We start from the raw sequence: 12,360 nt of genomic DNA on the forward strand, positions 1-12,360 counted from the left end.
TCACATCCGGTGCTTGTCTCTGCAGCCTGGGCCGGAGGATAAACTATCAGGGCTGTGGGGCAGTGGATCATTCCTCTTATTATTTTCTTCTTTTGCAGATAGGGGTCGTGGAAAGTTCAGTTCCTTTTAACCCTCGCAGCTCTGTTTATTTTCCAGCTGGTAGCACAAACGCAGCGTTTCCCATTACATCACAAAGGGCCTCGGACAGATCCCTCCGAAAAACGTGTTGCAACTGTTTATTTTTTTCCATATTTAAACATTTCTGACAGCCAGACCTGGCTGAGCCAAGCGATGGAGCTTTGTGAATGAACCCAGCTCCTGGTGTCTGTGACCAGAGGGTTTTGAAGGACCTCTCCTCCTTTGCAGGACGTGGGCTAGGGCTGGCTCAGGGACGTGGGCGACTCTGCCTTACATGTGTGCTGATTACGTGCCGGGCTTTGATTAATGGCTCCTCATTCTGCCTGGCTCCCAGGACGCTCTTGAAAACAAGATGTTTCATTTCAGTGTGCTTTCCTGGTACATTGATTCCCGTAAATAACCCAGTGCAGACTCTGTCCACCTGGAGCAGTTCAAAGAGCAGGGGGCCTCCCTCCAGCCCTGGGCTGCCTTGGCCCGCACCGGTCACTGCTGCACCCCTGGGGATGCTGGATTCCCTCTGCTTTTCTCCAGAGGTGTGGGCTGGAGGAGCAGCCTACCAGAAGCACATCAGCCCCAGTTTCCCCTATTTCCTACTTAAATCCCAGTTTACATCTTAAAAAAGCCCCAATCTGAGTGTTTGTAGAAACAGGAGGGGGGAAATGCAGTGCAAGGCAGCCTGGTCAGCTGTAGTACCCCCATGCTTGTTGCTTGTTTCCCTGCTTTCTCCACACTGGCTCTCTCTGGAGTGCTGGGCCTTCCCTGGGTTGTGATGTGTGATGGATGTTTGCACCCTGGACATCACTGCCACTCTGGGAACATGAGACATGGCAGAGTCAGCTTTGCAGGTCACTCGTGAGAGTTGAAACCCACGGCCAGAAGCAAAACACGGCTTTAACCCCCCATGGCTTGGGTTTAGCTGTGAAAATCTCTGTGGCTGCAGCACGTGGTCACAGCAGATAAGAGCTGTGTGAAGGAGAGGATGCTCCAAGCTGGGCTGGAGCCCCCCAGGGTGGATTGGAGCCCTCCAAGAGCCCCTTCAGCCCCGACAGCGGCGCGGGTGTTCGCTCTGTCCTTCCAGCAGGCTTTAAAATTGAGTAACATCATCTGGAACGGGCTGGGCTGCGCACGGGGCAGCCGCTCCCCGCGGGCAGAGGTGGGCAGAGCAGCGGCAAGGGGACATCCCGGGAGCTGTCCCCATGCAGGGGGACGGTGGCCGGGGTGAGGGTGACGGTCCCCGGCGGTCCCCGGCGGGGTCGATGCCAGCGCAGCTGCGGCGGGGCCGTCCCGCAGGGCAGGGCAGCAGCAGCAGCAGCGGTGCCGGGCTCGCCTCGCCTCACCTCTCTGGTATTCGCTGCAGCATTGCAGGCAACTCCCAACGCATTCCAGCCCTGAATTGCTCACGTCTCTCCTCGTTCTCCCAGGGTCTCAGTAGATGTGTGGGCGACGCTGGCTGACTTCTGTAACATACTGACCACAGTGAATCAGTCGGAGGTGCCCTTGTACAAGGACCCAGATGACGACCTTGCCCTGCTTAGCCTGGAAGAGGATCGGCTGCTCTCGGGCTTCGTTCCCCTGCTGGTCGCCCCCCAGGAGCCCTGCTACGTGGAGAGGACCTCGGACAAGGTCAGCAGTAGGCCAAACATCCCCCCTCGATTCCTCCAGACTTTTATTCTTGGGAAGTTTTCTGTGCAAACGGAACACGATTAAGTCATTGAGAAGGGTGTTAAGGGAAAATATCGACCTTTCAGCCGCTGACATCCAGCTCTGTGTCATGAAAACCCCTCTCGACTTCCTCTGGTGTGTGTGTGCTCGCTGGCATGTTGTATATACGATCATTTCCTCACTTGTTTAAATAGTGCAGCTTGTGTTGGCAGAGCTCTCGGTGCACTCCAAATGGTTTGCATCATGCTTAAAGCACCCTCCCCCCGGCCACAAAACTCTGCCTTAGGAAGGCAGCCAGGACTTTTTTCCTTCTCTAAAGAGGAGAGTGATAAATAGGTGACTAGAGAGAAGCAGACACCATGTGTTAACGTACAAAAGGCTTTTAGGAATATGAAGCATTCCCCACTGCCCGCTCTCTATTTTCCTTTCTTTGCTCTAGGAGCCCATTCTAGGCTGAACTTTCCTTTGGCTGTTTGTTTTTAGAATAATGAAATCAGTTCCCTTGTTGATGTGGGGTTTTGGGTCTGCTCTCTGCCACCACCTGGCCAGGAGGGATCTGGGGGCTGCACTTGGAGAATGTGTGTGAGCCTGGTGGGGGATGGAGGAGGCACAATGGCATTTGTTTTGCGAGTGGCTCTCAACAGTTTCCTGCTCAGAGGCAGAGCTGCAGCTCCAAAAACGTGGCTCATCTGGGAAGCTGCAGTGTCCCCTGAGGGGGTGATGCTCCAGGAGGAGAAGTGGGGATGCAGAGCAGGTTTCTGTGGAGAGCCTGCGTGTGACAATGGCAAGGTGCCTTTCCCTGTGCCACTTCTTCTTCATGACATTGTCCTGAAATGACAGTGAGAAATTCAGGACCTTTCTCACAGAGGGACCCGAAGGTGCAAATTTCTGTTTCACTTCCCTGTCTGGCCCAACCTGTGCTCACAGCACTGCCTGCAGCATGGGAGCACAGGCTTCCAGTAAAACCAGGAGCCCTCTCAGTTTGGGGAAGCAGCTTAGTCCAGGAAGTGTCTGTGGAAGCATGAATTTTCAAGGCTCTATTTGACATGGTTAAAATAAGAAGTGCGCAGTTGTCATTGCTGCCCTAAGGATTGCCCAGTGTGTGTGGTGGCCTCAGGGGGGTTCTGCTGGGGACAATCCAAGTGTCCCTATACAGAGATTCTTTCCCCAGCAGCCACAAACCAGAGCCCCCAGCAGGCAGGTGAGGTGGCTGAACAACTCTGGTGCCCTGTAACTTGTGGGAGGGGGTCAGTATTCCCTGAACTCTGCCTCCTCTAACCACACACCAGTTTATTTGGAGTGCCATCTACCTGCCCTGCCAGGCACTTGCACTCATCTTTGTAGCTACACCTGAGCTACTGAGCTGAGTTCTTCCTGTCCCAGCTCCCTTTGGCTCAGGCGCTTTGTAAAGAAACTACACAACTCCACAGGTGGGAGTTGGTGCCCTCACAGCTCAGCATCAGCCACCCAGGAACTCTGGAGTATCAGGCATGGTGTTATCTCAGTTCTGCTGAAAAAGCAGCACCCAGAGGGAAAGAGCCAGGCCTGGCTGTGCCTGTACCCCTTTATTTCTTTCTGACCAGTGCTTTTATTAATGGTCAGACAGGTGAGACAGCAGCTGTGCATGTTCACTGTGCAGAGGACACCTGAGAGCATGAAGAGGAGGACAGTGAGTTAGCAAAGAGAGCTCAAAAGCCTGATTTCCAAGAAGGGCCTGGGTGAACCGAGGCTTTTTAGTCTAAAGGAAATTCGGGGAAAAGGCAGAGAGGAGAACAAGGTGTCCTTCAGCTCCGTGCTGAAAAGCACAGGAAGGAACAGGCAGAAATTGTAGCAAAATAAATTAAGAAACTTCAGGAAAGGTTTCATACCTTTGGGTAGTACAGCACTTGAGAGCAGCCTCCTCAGTGAGTCTTGCAGAACTCTCCAGCCTTGGAGATTTTAAAAGCAAGCAGGGTGACTCTCTCAGGTACAGCTTGGACTGAGGTAAACACCTTGGAGTAGGAGGCAAAGTGACCTCTTTGGATAAACTTAGCCCATTTTCTGCCATTTGGAAATGCTCTAGAAAGAGACTGCAGTGGCAGCTGCGTCAATACAGTCAAGTGACTGCCCTGTTCCACAAATGTTATCCCTCTGCAGCATTAATGAAGGAATTGTTGGGCTCTGCAGGAGTGGGGTGCTGCAGAAGGCACTGCAGAGCCAGCCAGGACCGAGGGGCACAAACCCACATGGGACTGACTGTGAGCAAGATGCAAAAAGGCACTTTCTAGCAAAGAGTCCCCCAACCCAACCTAAACTTGTGTGCCATCTCCACTCCACCATCTGCTCCTTGCCCTCCCATGCAGAGCCCAGGTGAATTCAACTCCTTGGCAGTTCATCAGTTCAAGGCCAGGTTGGACAGGGCTTGGAGCAGCCTGCTCCAGTTAGTAGGAGGTGTCCCTGTCCATGGCAAGGGGTTGGAACTGGATGGTCTTTAAGATCCATTCCAACCCAAACTATCCTGAGCCTGTGGGATGCATCTCTGGGCTGTTTGCAGTGGAAGGTCTGTGCTGAGCCTGGTTGCATTTTGGGATCTGTGTCCCTGAGCCTCCAGCAGGCAATGGCAGCAAAGCAACTCTCTCTGGCACTGATTTTTTTCCCATACTGATTTTTCATTGCTTTTTAGCAGGAGTTATTTTTTGCACCAAATTTCTTTCTGTTGTGTTCTCAGTCTTGGCCCAGTTTTCAGCCCAGATTCTTTGCTGGAGAGGCAATGAGAATGTACTGCTCTTTATATGGCACAATGTGAATGTCTTGTGGGTTCTGGTGTGCCAGAGTGACTCTGGGTCCTTTTTCAACCACTTGCATGGCTAAGAAGAGGCAGTTGGCTTTTACTACAAGGATATCTCACCTTGCTTGCTGATGCTCCAAATCTTTTGCCCATTTTTTTACCCTCAAGCTTCTTAATTAATTTGTAACATTTCAGAGGAAAAGAATCTGTTGAAAGGCAGGACCAGAAGGAATTGGGCTTAAATTGGTTTTGGGCTCTTTGCTCTACCAAGAGGGTGATTGTTTTGTAAGCTGCATAGGACAAACACTGTGCTTCCCACTCCTTTTTGTTCTCCACGTCCCATTTAGCAGATGGAGTGCAGAATTCAGCCAGAGTTCCTCAGTAAGTTTTTGAGCATTTGGCCTGGCTCTTATTTTGAGTGAAAACGTTCTGACTCCATTCGCTGCCATGGAGCCGCGCGTTCGAATTCCTGCTGGAGCCAGTGGGACACTCAGAGCTTCCCATCGTCTCTTGCACTGTCATTGGAGCTGTAACCAACAAAAGCTGGCTCTGGGGTGAGCAGAACTCAGAGTTGTTTTCCTGGGTGTGTGTGTTGGGCACATCTCCACTGCAGCTTGTGTGATGGAACACCACCGACCGTACCAGTCAGCAGCAAACTATGCAGCCTGGTGCCTGAGCTGTCAGCTGTGTCTGCAGCCTCTGCAGCCCAAGGAGACACTGCCAGGACCTCCCTCACCCAGCCTCGGACCCCAGGCAGGAGCTGGGAGCAGCAGCATGGCTGAGTTAAGGTCGGGAAGGGGGAAGGTGGCAACTGTGGAGTCGTGGTGCTGGTAATGGAAAACACTTGGATCGTGTTGAGGTTAAAGAGAGTCCTGGTGATGGTGCGTGGGTGCAGCCCTGGGAACCTGGGGCACGTCCTGGATTCCTCAGCTCTCACTGGATGCTGTTGTCTCGGGAGCATCCTGCTCTGCAGTGACCCCATGGAGCTCGTGGCAAAGCTGGAAGAGGGCAGATATCCCTGATGTGGAGCAGAGCAGGGAGGTTCTCCTCTCTGCAGGCATGGATTGCCCACATCCCTGCAAGCTCTTCATGGGCTCAGTGTGTGCATCCCCCAGCACACCCTCTGCCACATGCCCCTGCCATGGGCAGATGTGGAGGAGAAAGTGTTAATGTCCCTTCCCACAATAAACCTCTCTGCATGGGGGGTCCTGAAACCTGAGCCTGTCTCTCCTCCCCCAGCCCTGACACACGTTAATAAAAGGTTTTTAAACGCCAATAAAAAGGCAGCAGCCCCAGCTCACCAGGTCCGGGGCCCAGGGTCCTTGGGAAGGCACTTCACAAATGTGTTTTTTGCATTTTCAGGCTTTTGGCTGGTGAATAAGATTGAGGAGAAATACTCCTTCCCCTGATAACAATACAGTGAGACGCAGGATCAGCAGTGTGTGGATTAAAACCAGACGGTGCATGATTAATACGTGTGCTTATAGGGCCAGTCACCGTGGTTCCCTCCTCTCAAACAGAAAGGCACTTTTTTTCCTTTCCCTCATGTGCATGCTCATGTGTGGAGTGGACTATCTCAGATACTCACCACTCAACTGGTCTCAGCCCTGTCTCACCTCACCAGGCAAATGAAAGCCCTAAAACGCGAGGCTCTGAAAATTAATTAGCAATATTTTACTGCCAGACCTACAAACTGAGTATTGCGTGGCTCCTCCTGCTCTGGGGTGGCCAGTGAGCTTCCCACACTTGGTGCTGTTCCTTATTTCACTCACCTGTCAGTGCAGATAGCCCAAATCCTAAGCTTTGTTCTCCTTAGAAATCCCAAATCTCCTTCCTCTATCCAGCCCAGGTGGATAGTTTAAATGTGACCCTCTCTCTAGTTGCCCCAACATGCTCAAGATTAGCCAGTAACTGTTTAGGAGCTAATTATTATTTAGGCTTGGGCTAAAATTAGTCCTGATTAGTCTGGTTATTCACTTCACTTATTTATGGTATTTCAGTCTTCCTAAGACTCTCAGAGATCTCTTGGCAGCGTGTAGTCATGTCTGATGCTTCTTGGAAAGGGAGCCCCAGGTTTAAAAGCCCAGGAGGAGTAGCTGTTGGAGTGACTGGGCTCTGTCATGCCTCTAAACACCAGGCTTTTTGTCTTTTCTGAGACCTAATGACTCCTGGAATGCCAGGGATTAAATCCACCTTGGAGTGGCCACACTGTAGTGATTTTGGGAGGACTTTTTGCAAGGCATCAGAGAAAAGGTAGCAAGACCAGAGCTCTGAGAGCACAAACTCTTTGTAAGCAGAGAGAAAACCCCAGTGAACAAATGTAACTTGTTTTCTCAGCATCCTTTCCATATTCCCATTCCATAGCCTTGGAGCATCTCCCTCCAGCTGGCAGGCAAATGCTCTCAGCCCATGAGAGCGAGAGCTTCCAGCTTGGAGTTTGGTCCAGAGAGGAAAAGGGAAACTGTGAGCAGAGATGGGAGCCCCAAGGAGGAGAGTCCAATGAGGAGTCATCCTTGAAAAACTCCTTCCATTCCTGCCTGCCTTGGTTTCCAAACAAGCAGTGCAAGATCCCTGCCACGGGCAGCCCTGCTGGGAGCAGGGATTTGGCAGGAGCTGGCAGCCCCGAGGCGGCAGAGTTAGAGGTGTTTACATTTTCTGACCAGTATCTGAACTCCATCCCAGCCTCGACCTTCCCTTTCATGTGGTGCCTTTGGATTGTAAAAGGCAATTAAACTAAATTATGGGCCATGCTGGAAGATGATGTCACGGGGTGATGGAGGAGAGGCTGGATTTTATGCCACCACGAAGGTAGTGTGGGGAGCATCACCTGCTTTGAACTCCTCAGCTGTCCTTGGCATCACCTTGAACCACCAGTGCCAGGGGCTGTGTGGGCACCGTGGGAGCCTCTCTCTGCCTTTGCCAGGTGCCTTTAGCACAGTGGGAAGTGCCAGGTTCAGTCCATGTCCCCAGGTCTGGGTGGCAGAGGAGGCAACGCTGGTGCCTGTTGTGCTGTTTTAAATGCAGCATTGTAGCAACAGGCACAAGTCCTGTCCAGTGACTGCTGCAACATCTCCTAGAGTCATGCAGGGCATCTTCCAGAGAGGAATCCTGTTCAGTTATTGTTTGGCCTCAGTTTTTAATCACTTTTTAAGCCAAGAGAGTTCTGAGGATATTCTTAAAATTGAGTTTCTGCAGCTGAAGGTGAAGTGAACCGATGGCAAACAAGCACTAGCACGGCACAAGGACGCTGGATCCAGCACTGGAGAAATCTGCAATGTGGAATAACAGTTCAGCCTCTTGAAGGGAGGGGGGTGGGTTAAAAAGAAAAAAAAAAAAAAAAACTGCAATAAATCTAGCGAGTGGAATCTGCGGGAAATGATCCCATCTGGAAAACTCCAGTGCTGGTGCTGCTGAAGGCTTAAGGAGCGATGCAGATCACAAAAAGCAAAGCCTGCAGTCTGAGGATGACAGGCTGCTTAATTGATGTCCATTGCAACTGGTACTCTGCCAGTTTATGTTGGCCACCTGCCAGCGTGCTGTAATTTTGGGGCCAGGTGTGAAGCGTTTCTGTTCCATCTTGTTCCCAAGCACCTACAGAAGCCTCACACATCTCACTCGAGGCTGCAGCCCTGTAGGAAACAGCTGTACAGGTATAGGTGAAAGGAAATGTCACAGCTGGGCTGGGAGCCCTCCCCCGTGCCTTGCCCAGGGCTGTGTTTGGGGGGCCTCCCCTCCCCTCCGCCCCCACAGCGGCTTTGGGGAGGTGGTCACTGTCACAGGCACACCTGCCTGTCTGTCAGCAAGGTGCTTTGAACATCAGGGAGCTTCTGGGAAGAATGCACAGGTCAGAAACCCCCTCTTCAAAGAGGAGCCCAGGGTGGTGTGTGTCAGTTCTGGGAATGGGGAATCCAGCCCGGGAGAGCCCCGGATGCTGGCCAGCTGGGGAAGCTGTGGCCATCTCCACTGGTTTTTTCTGCCTCATGAAACCACAAGGAAATTTCCAACAGCAGGTCTTGTAGAAAGCACAAGCCCTTGATTCTGGAAGGCTGAGAACCCTTCAGGATCCTCAGCAAATTGTCACCAGGCCCAGTTTCAGTCACTGCTAAAAACACGCATTATTTCCCAGCTAGATTTGCTTCGTCTCAGTTTCCAATAATTGACTTTTGCTGTAGGTTGGGAAGTTGTGGGTTGCTGCTCTACCTGATATGTAAATGTGTCCCAAGTCCCCCCAGTTCCCATAAACTCAATAGACAGAGTGAAAGGCAGGAGAGTCTGGGGCATGGTTTGGATCCCCTGAGCTGCTCTCCTGGTGTGTTTGAGCTGTGACTGTCCAGGCTCCTCAGGAGGAGGTGACACTGTGCTGTCCCACTGTCCTCTATACCCATGGACACTCCCAGTGTCCTGCAGCCTTTGCTCCTTCCTGCAGGCACAATTTGGCATTAACTGTGGTAAATAGCATGAGGTTTGTTCCTAAGTGACTGAGAAATCCCCAAGTTTTTGCCTGTTACTGAGCTGCTCTCTTAAAACCTCAGGAGGGTTTGAGTCAGTGTCTAATCTGCTGGCTTTATCAGGAGAGGTTTTCTTTGTCCAGGTCACTGAACCTATTGTTAAGCAGCATAAGCCCGAGCAAGCTTCCCTGTGGCCCCGCCAGCACTGCCCTCCTGTTTACTCTGACATTTTAAGACCTCTGCTGACCAGATTTTAATCCAGGCCGTATCCTGTGCACTGCAGTCTCTGGGGCATAGGAGCTTTTCACATCCTCTGGCCCGGCCGTGCCGAGAGCTCAGGGCTGCTGACGCACGGGGCATCGGGCTGTGAAAGGCAGCAGCAGTTCAAAGCCCTGCAGCCCCTTGGCCACAGCCAGGTGTGAACAGGTCCTTCCATAGCCCTGGGCAGGCAGGGGGGTGAGGAGGAGCAGATCTGACAGCAGCCCCACCCCGTGCAGAGCTGGGGTCCTGCTGCTTTGCCCAGGGCTCAGGGCTGTGTGTGGGAACTGCAGTCGCACTGCGAGGTGAGGAACCACCTGCCAACGTGTTAAGATCCAGTTGCACGTGTTCTCTTCACCCCTGTGTCAGTGAGAGGCAGAGTGGCTTTGTGGTCTGGGCACAGCTTGCAGGGAAGTACAGGGTGCTGCCTTCCAGGCAGCCCTGTGTCCTGCAGGGGGGAGCAGGGAGGGAGGAACCAGCAGCTGGTGGAAACAACCTTCCCTGTCCCTGAAATGCCTCTTTCCTGGCATGGGGAGGGAAGGAGCGCTACCACGCTGCGTGGGGAGTTTTCTCAAGTGGCTTGTGATGTTTCCATGCCTTCCTCCCCAGCCTTGGATGCACCTCTGCCTCTCCTCCAGGCTCATCTTGGACAGGGCGCTTCAACCACAGCGTGAGCTCCAAGTGAATCAGGGTGTGAGCTGTGCACGTGCCCCAGCACGTGTCGGGTGCTCAGCCAGCCCTGCACAGCTTGGCTCTGCTGTCAGCTGAAGGCTCTTTTAAAGTGTTTTCTGGAAGTGAGATGGGATCATCAGCTCCTTGAGGCAGAGACTGACAGGATAAATCAGCCTCGTCCCACGGCTGGGGTTGGATCTTTCCGTGCACAGATGACGCTCATTGTCCAACGTCCTCATTTGTGTCATGGTCAGGCCAGGTTTGTGTAGTGGGATGGGAAACTTAACTTGTGTTTAGTCCTTTTGTCCTAAAAAATGCTTCCAGGGGTTCAGCACAGATTCTTGGGAAACGGGAAATGTCCTATTCAAGAAACTCGCTGACCATGTGTTCCTGGGGTTGGGAATAGTGGAATGACCTAGGAAAGGAGAGGCAGACCATGTGCAGCACCTCCTTGGAGCACACTGTGTGCACCCTTCACTTCCCTTGGGATTTTGCAGTGGGAAATGGCCTTGTTTCTGGTGCCCCAGCACCCAGATAGCAGAAACCCTGCCACCTCTTGGCAGGGCATCAGGCCCAGAGAGTGCACAGCTCTGGCTGTGCAGAGGTGTTGCCACAGCTTTAGTGTACTTGGAATGACATATTGGAGCCCAGACCTTGTGGAATTTGCTGATTAGTCTATAAGTGTATTGAAAGGCCTCATTAAAACACCATTAATGCTGGATCCCCTCCCAATGAGCCATCTCTTATTGCTACCCAGAGAAACTCTGAGGAAATGGAAAGGCTGCTCTGGCTGGCTGAGCTGTCCCTGGGCATGAAGCGTGGCCTGAGACAATCTTTGTGCTGCTCAGGTGTTATTGTGGTGCTTTGAGAGAGGTCCACATGAGAGGTCCCTGGGACCTAGGGTTGCATCTTTGCCTCAACTTTGCCACCTGGATACACTGCCATTGGCTTTTTTCAGACTCTTCTTTCTGGTACTAAACTCAGTCCTTGACCTGACTCTTGGCCTCTGCCCAAAGCTCAGCTTTAGAGGGAACCTCTTTCATGGCACTGTTTTGTCTCTGCCCAACTGAAATGCTTAAATCCCATGTGAAGGCAAGGACGGCTGTGGCATCCACCAAGGCAGCTATGGGAAGGACCTCAGGAAACCCTAAAAAAGACCCAATTAATAATTCCTCATTGTTATCCTGAATAAGAAAGATCCACGTCCTGCAGAGCTTGCCAAAGAAGTGGACGGGGTGGAATGCAGGGAGTGGTCAGCCCAAATAACAGATGGGGATCTACTCTGTCTCTATGGGAGACGGAAGGTGACCTCTGTCATTGAGCTTGGAGTCTGCTCCCCACGTTTCTGCTCCCAGCTGAGGCTTGTGTTGTTTTTGGATGCCAAATCCATTTGCCAGCACTGGGCTGGGGCTGGGCGAGGTTGGAGAGCCCAGCTCCCATGGCAGGACAGAGCTGTCACCCTCAGTACCCTCCTGCTCTCACATCCCAAACCCCAGAGAGAAGAAGACACCACCATAATCTTATTTATTGATTTTTTTTTTTTCTCAAAGTCATTGAAGTCAAAGCACTTCCCAGGCATTAATGAACGTATCTCCACAACACGTTGTGACAGAAGGAAAAGCAATTTCCTTGTTAGGGATTGGCAACAGAGGTACACAGGGCTGAGGGACCAAGCTGGTCCCACAGGAAGCCTTGGCTTCAGGATGAGAACAAACCCCTGATACCCAGGATTTCAGGCCACTGCCTCAGCCCCAGGCCACCCGTGTCCCTTAGGAAGACAGGGGGGTACTAAGGGAAGGTTCATTGGGAAGCATTAAAATTCTTCCCAAACACAGACCCCACATGAGCAGCTTGACTGCTGCTGGCCTGGCTGTGTCTGTGGTGGGACATGAAAAATGTTGGATATTTAGTGCAGCAGATAATTTAATCGCATTTTTCCCCATAACATATTTGCATATATTTCCTTAAACATAAGGTAAAAACCATAATTTATTTAAATTAACAAAATTTGCCTTAACATTTTACATACCAGCATTTTACATAAAGCATTTTCTCCACCATATGTAACAAATATTTGTCTATCTGTTTATATATTACGAATAGTGACAACTATGGTTCTTATTTGTAGTCATTTCATTGATTTATTTTTTAAACTTTCCCAAAACTTCTTTGTACTTGGAATAGGTAGATGCACATATAAACACAAGCTCTCAGTATGAAGACAAATGTGTTTTCTGAGGAGTTACTGCCTGCCTGCTCTGTGAACAGCAGAACAGATTTACATTCTGGTTCCGTATTTATCTTAAGCATAAACGATGTGATGTTTATTACAGCAGCCATTATTAGGGAAGGAAGGAGATTTATATCCATGCACAGAAAAAAAAAAAAGGAGTTTGCTGCATCCTTCCAGAGCTG

At 51.3% G+C, this 12,360-nt stretch overlaps 1 protein-coding gene across 3 annotated transcripts in view; it reads left to right on the forward strand.

Moving 5' to 3' along the window:
* The window catches only part of SMG6 (SMG6 nonsense mediated mRNA decay factor), a 107,971-nt gene that overhangs the window by 60,691 nt on the left and 34,920 nt on the right, over positions 1-12,360 (forward strand). For all 3 annotated transcript variants that reach the window (XM_077188674.1, XM_054646859.2, XM_054646860.2), the window contains exon 13: positions 1,560-1,761. In XM_077188674.1, the coding sequence (XP_077044789.1) occupies positions 1,560-1,761 (202 nt within the window). The remainder of the gene's footprint in view (positions 1-1,559; positions 1,762-12,360) is intronic.

This window comes from Agelaius phoeniceus, chromosome 20 (genome assembly GCF_051311805.1).
Source record: "Agelaius phoeniceus isolate bAgePho1 chromosome 20, bAgePho1.hap1, whole genome shotgun sequence".
In the NCBI taxonomy this organism is placed as follows: Eukaryota; Metazoa; Chordata; class Aves; order Passeriformes; family Icteridae; genus Agelaius; species Agelaius phoeniceus.